Consider the following 6,000-nt stretch of genomic DNA (forward strand, 5'->3'; position numbering starts at 1 on the left):
TCTGCTCTCCTGCTCTTTTTTAATCATACAAGGAGCTGGTCTTTGTAATAACCTCATGGATTTAAAAAAAAAAATTTCCCCCACACTGGATAAAAAGCAGACTATGGTCTTGAATGATGATCTGCAGAGACTGGCTTCTCTCTTGCCTGTCTGCTCTTCTGGTCTCTCTCCCTCGCTGTAGACACAGCTGACAAATATATATTATTTCTATTACTGATACTATTTCTAATTAACAGATCTTGATATTTCATTGTATGTGTTTTTTTGGGGGGACTAGGGAAATTCTAACTCCAGGAGAACAGCAGGGAGCGGGGAAAGAAAAATGAGAAGAGTTGGAAAGCATGGGATGCATATTTCATCATTCATCAGAATCAGATCAGAGCTCAGCAGTAAGCATTGCCTGCAAGTAACATGCTATGTTGGGCTAGTAAATTTACCAACTTTCTTGCCCGACCTGTCAAGTGGAAAGAAACAATTAAACTATTACACTATTTTGATTAACAGTTAATTGTTAAAGTAATTTTTAATGCAAAATATGGCAGAAAATGCTGCTTTCAGCCTCTCAATTATGAAGATTATGGATGACAAATCAGTCAGTGACATCTGGGATTTTGGAAACCTCGGTGTGGTTTATGAGAAAATAGTTGCAAAACTAATGACAGAAGCAGCAGCTCCAGCTTTGCATGCTAACACGCTAAACTATGGTGAATATGGCGAACTGTACCTGCTTGCTGATGGTAGTTTTTAGCATCACTCTGTCTAAGTGGGCGTTCAGACCTAAATCAGCCTTGTGTGAAAACAATGCATTGGTGGGGCCATGCTGCTTCAGGTACTGTATCTGAACACTTCTCAGCTGCAGCATTATTATGTCCTTTGTCGGGACAGTTGAGTTTGAAACAGTAGAAATACAATGTTTGCTGGTCTGAATCCTCACAAAGCTACTCTTGGTTAAAGGGGATTGTTCTTTATGTTTTTTTAGTGCCAGGATATCCAAATATAATTGGTCTTCCTCTCGATACTTTCCCTGCCCTGTCTGTGGCCTCGAGCCCATCGGTTTCTGCTGAAGATATTAAACACAGGAGATCACAAATCTTTTTTGTAGAAGGTTGACTAATTTCCAACAACAGATGGGTACATTTGATAAGGTTTACAGATTTTGTTGCTTGAGAAAGTTGTGCATTTTAGCTGCGTTTGCAGCTCCATGAGTGAAACCATTGGGGAAGAGTTTCAAGAAATGTTTCTACATTCTGAGCTGGCAGCCCGCCCGAGCATCTTCACAGGAGGATCGACTTTAGTTACTGTTTTCAAATTCTGCCATGTTGTGACAGAGAAAACTGTCAGAAACATTCTTGGATTAGTGTGTGTGTGTGTGTGTGTGTGTGTGTGTGAGAAAGGGCATTCTGTCCGTCCCCCCCGGTTCTCTTTCTATTTCTCAGTGTACAGAGGAGGAGGGTGTGCATCCATATGATACAGCACAACTATAAGATCTGTTTACACAGTCCCTCCTGAGGTCTTAAATGAATGCACAGCCCCTACACGCTGCTTCCATAAACACACTCCTCTCCAGAATAGGGAGCTCATTAGGACTGCACGGTAATGAGGAGCCAACCTGGTGCTCAGCAGTGGGTTAATTGGGCCAGAGAGGGCACCAGGAGCCGAGTGTGAAAATGTGAATGGCAGCGGAAGAGTAGCCCCTCTGCACGCACACACACACACACACACACACACACACACACACACTTTATCCCACCCTGAATGGACATAGTCTGAATCGCAGTGACCCACAGAGGTCACCTTGTAATCACCATGGCAATGGGGGCGGCACACACGCCCTAACCGCACCGGGGGACGAATAGCAACCACTTAAGTTTTTGGCAGCGTGGCAGGCATTCCCAGCGTGAATAATGTGCAGGCGGGGGCCTCCCAACAATCTGATGGCTTTACACAAATGGGGCCTTGTAGGAGGACATTCATCAGCAATAAAACACCATCCCTGTCTTCGAGGAGTCTGCTTGTGTCTTCTGCAGTGACACAACTATAAAACTGAAGCTACGGGACGGGAACATTGTTTAATGTACTGCTTTATGAGGGCATTCTCTTAATCTTAATCTCTGGAGACACCGAGCTGTGGGGCTGCAGCTCGGAGCCTTTCTCTGTCCAGACTTTTATTGACTGGATTGCAGTCAGACTTTGCAGTGTCTCGGGCCATTCAGGGTTACCCTGCTTCTTTTCTGCAGGATTTATTCTCACAATGTGCTTAGTCCCCTCTGCAGCTTGATTGTTGGGCAAAATATCCACTTTAAAATTCAAATAGGACCATAAGGATCTTTTTCTCTCTCTGGCATGCATCAAATTAGATTCTCAGGCACTGTTGGCAGCTCTTGAAATCATTAAAATAAGAGAGTGTAAGTGTGTTCTTTAGAACACCCATTCCTGAGAAGTGGGACAAATCATGCCTTACCCAAACAAAAACTCTTAATAATTATTAATACCAGCACTCTAATCATTTATATTTGTATATTTTTTTCTGTACCAGAAAACACCTTTGTCCTAGACAAGAATTCACGACTTCAAACAATTTCAAAATGTGTTATAAGCCTTCAAAATCTAACACTAACAACACCCACTGATAACACAGGTGTAAAAATGTGCTATTATAATCATCTTTGTTTTAAAATCTTTTTCTAATGAAAATGTTTGCCCTTTTAAGTTCCATCCCAGGTTTCTGTCAACTCTGTCAGAGTTTTTACAAAAACTTTATTCAATCAGGCATAAAGAGGTTTGGCTATACCCTAAGTTCCCCTGTCTCACTTTCTGGTTTAGAAAAGGTGGGAATATTGCTCAATATTGCTGTAAAGACTTCTATTTTTTTGACAAAATCATTAAATAATATTGCTGTTGGACGTGTTTCAACTTTAATGTGTCAACTTCGTAGCCCCTCTAAATCAAAGCTAAATAAGAATTATTGTTTTAAAGGATAATTCACCCCAAAATGAAAATTCAGTCATTATCTACTCACCCTCATGCTGATTGAAGGTTGGGTTTAGTTTTTTAGTCCACAAAACACTGCTGGAGTTTCAAGGGAAAACACTGTTGCAGAATCTCCCAAACAATATTAGTGAATGATGTCGGAAAAAACAACCAAATAAAAAAATAGAAAATGCATCCATACTGCTCATCTGGTGTAATCCAAGTCTCCTGACAACTTGGATTACACACCAACATGCCGCTCATGTGCACATGCAGATTGGTCACACAACACACACCCAGTTCAGACAGTGCACACACATACGTGAATTTAGGAACTACAGTGAAGATTTAGGCTAGAAATGTGGCTTAAATGACATCTTTTAAGTTAGCTTGGCATGTTGGGGCTTTACGAGACTTGGATAGTTTTTCTTTTTTATGTTTGAAAAACATCGGTGACCATTGCCACCATTCACTTATATTGTTTGGGAGATTCTGCAACGCTGTTTTTGTGAAACTCCAGCAGTGTTTTATCGATTAGAAAAACTAAACCTGAACTTCAGTTGGCATGAGGGCGAGTGGATGGATGAACTAGCCTTTTAACAAGTGTGTATTTTGATTTGCATTAAGAGAACTAAAATGTCCACTCACTATGACTGTGCTGTGAAATGAAAAAAATTAGCTTTCTGTCAGCTCCTTAAGACATCAGCTCTGTCAGATTTTCCCTCTGTCAGAGCTGATGTCAACATTTCATAAAAACTTTACCTTACGTTACATTTTTTTAATATCATTCAAATCCTTCAGACGTACCATGTGACTATGCTCATGTACCCATGAGTTATGTGCCTTTTTGTTTTATCATTGTTTTGTTGTATTTCCAGAATGTACAGCACTTTGGTCTACGTAAGTTGTTTTCCAAAATGGGCGTTATAAATAAATTTGACTTGACTAATAGCCAAGAGTTTGATCTTTTAAGATACTTTTTTTTTTGAATAAGTGAAGAGGAAGAGTAAAACCTCCAAATCTTAAGAGTGAGTAAATCACATCATGTGTGGTGTGAAAGCGTCCTCTGCTTCTTCACATCCTCCACAAGATTGTTACCAATCGTAGCCGCCTCGCCTCCCGCCCTGTTTGCAGCCTCTCTGAATGTGGAGGTGAAAGTGTGTGCGTGTGTTTGCGTGTGCGGGCCAAGCTGGAGGAGAAGGAGGACGAGGAGGAGAAGGAGGAGGAGGAGGAGGAGGAGGGGTCCGCCTCTCTCTGTAATCCCTCTCAGTCTCTTATCACCTCGCGCAGAGAGAGCAGTGGTGGGGGAGGAGAGGAGCCCGAGCCGCGTGTATCAGTGGCGCTCATCTCCCTACATTATTAAACATCCATATTTCCATATTTCATTGAGCCCCCCGTGCTTCGGCAAATCGTGGTCTACTTAGCATTCAGATGAGAATGGGATATGGTTAATGGGTATTAGATTTGTAGATGTTTATCCTGTGGCTATGTCTTTAGTACGCAGAGCCAGTCGATCAGTCAGTCGGTGTGCCTCCTTCTCTTGGGTACCGCTGATGAAGTTGTAGCTGGATGTCTCTTTTTGTCGCTTTTTTGCATAGTGGTACACCAGATTTATTTAGGAGAGTGAAACAACTTTTTGCTGTCCTAACTTGTCCCACGCTTTTCTTCTCAGATCCAAGAAGATGACAGCCTTGGCCGCCACATTGCAAAAATCCTCCCTGCGGAAAAAAGACTTGGAGCTGGAGCTTGAGGAGCTAGAGGAGGCAGCGACAATGGTGGCAGAGGAAGAAGAAGAAGAAGAAGAGGAGCAGGGAGCTTCCAAGAGGGCTCCGATGTCCCGTGGTGACAGCAGCAGCGCTTCCAGTGACAGCAGCAGCAGTAGCAGCTCGTCTGATGAGAGCGAGGAATCTGAGGCTGAAGGGCAAGGCTGCACCGACTCCAAACGAGGAGGAGGAGGAGGAGGAGGAGGAGGAGGAGGAGGAGGAGGAGGAGGAGGAGAGATGTGTAAGGACAACCCTCTACAGCCCCAGCTCAGCTCTGCTGCCTCTCCCATCCCCCAGGAGCCCACGAGTTCACTCAAGAGGAAAGTGGACACACTCCCCTCAGCCTTACAAGGCTCCTCCACGCTGCTGATCCAGGAGCTCGGGGAGAGGGTGGCGGAGGAGCTGAATATCTCCCAGGACTCCGGCTACAAAGCGGAGAGAAGCTGTTCGCAGCCCGACAGCGCTGCAGCAAAGACTGAAGCAACATCTGGGAAGAGCAGCAGTGGGACTCTGTTAGAAGTGAGTCCTCGCAGAAACCCTCTGCTCATCGTCCACACGCAGGAAGATCTGGATGAGAGCGACTTCATCTGCTGACAGAACATGTTGTGGAACCAGAAAGACACTGTATGAACTGTTAACTCCATCTAAGTGATGTAAGAAAATGTGTTTTGCTATTTGTTTTTCTATTCTTGGGATCTTTATTTTGCTGCTTAATACCAGGCTATGATTTGTAAGTGCTTTAACCCTCCCCTAAAGGACATTATTTTACATAAAGACTGATATTTTCCTAATTTATGAACTTGCTAAGCCTCATTAAACTCCTTATTTCATAAAAATCTGTTTTTTTAATGAGTATGTGTATGCTTAGAGTTTTTCTCATTTCAGTAGAGGATAGAAGAAGAATTGGAGGCAGCAGCCCAGTTTTCTTCCTCTGTCTCGCCTCATTTATCTCACTTTCTTGCTACTGCTCCTCTATATCTAAGCTGCCCTACATGCTATACAAACATATTTTTACTCTCTGAACATACTCTGTTTGATTTTATACTAATTATTTCAGCTCCTTTTTAATTATTGAAAGTAATTCAACAGTGTTTGTGAACTAGATTTGCCACTGGTGTAGACCTTCTATACTACCCATGTTCTCAACAAAAATGTAAACACAACACTTTTGTTTCTGCGCCTATTTTTCTTGACTTGAAGTAAAAGATCTAAGAGCTCTTCTGTGAACACAAAAGGCTTATTGCTCTAAAATGTTTAATCGACAAAT

General features: G+C 42.6%; 1 protein-coding gene across 1 annotated transcript in view; it reads left to right on the forward strand.

The window, feature by feature from the left end:
• The window catches only part of shq1 (SHQ1, H/ACA ribonucleoprotein assembly factor), a 48,325-nt gene extending 42,756 nt beyond the window's left edge, over window positions 1–5,569 (forward strand). Inside the window, exon 12 of the mRNA XM_084727686.1 lies at window positions 4,643–5,569. Within this exon, the coding sequence (XP_084583812.1) occupies window positions 4,643–5,327 (685 nt within the window). The 3' untranslated portion in view covers window positions 5,328–5,569. The remainder of the gene's footprint in view (window positions 1–4,642) is intronic.
• Window positions 5,570–6,000: the final 431 nt, after the last annotated feature.

This window comes from Lutjanus erythropterus, chromosome 2 (assembly GCF_056507025.1).
Source record: "Lutjanus erythropterus isolate fLutEry1 chromosome 2, fLutEry1.hap2, whole genome shotgun sequence".
Classification (NCBI taxonomy): Eukaryota; Metazoa; Chordata; class Actinopteri; order Lutjaniformes; family Lutjanidae; genus Lutjanus; species Lutjanus erythropterus.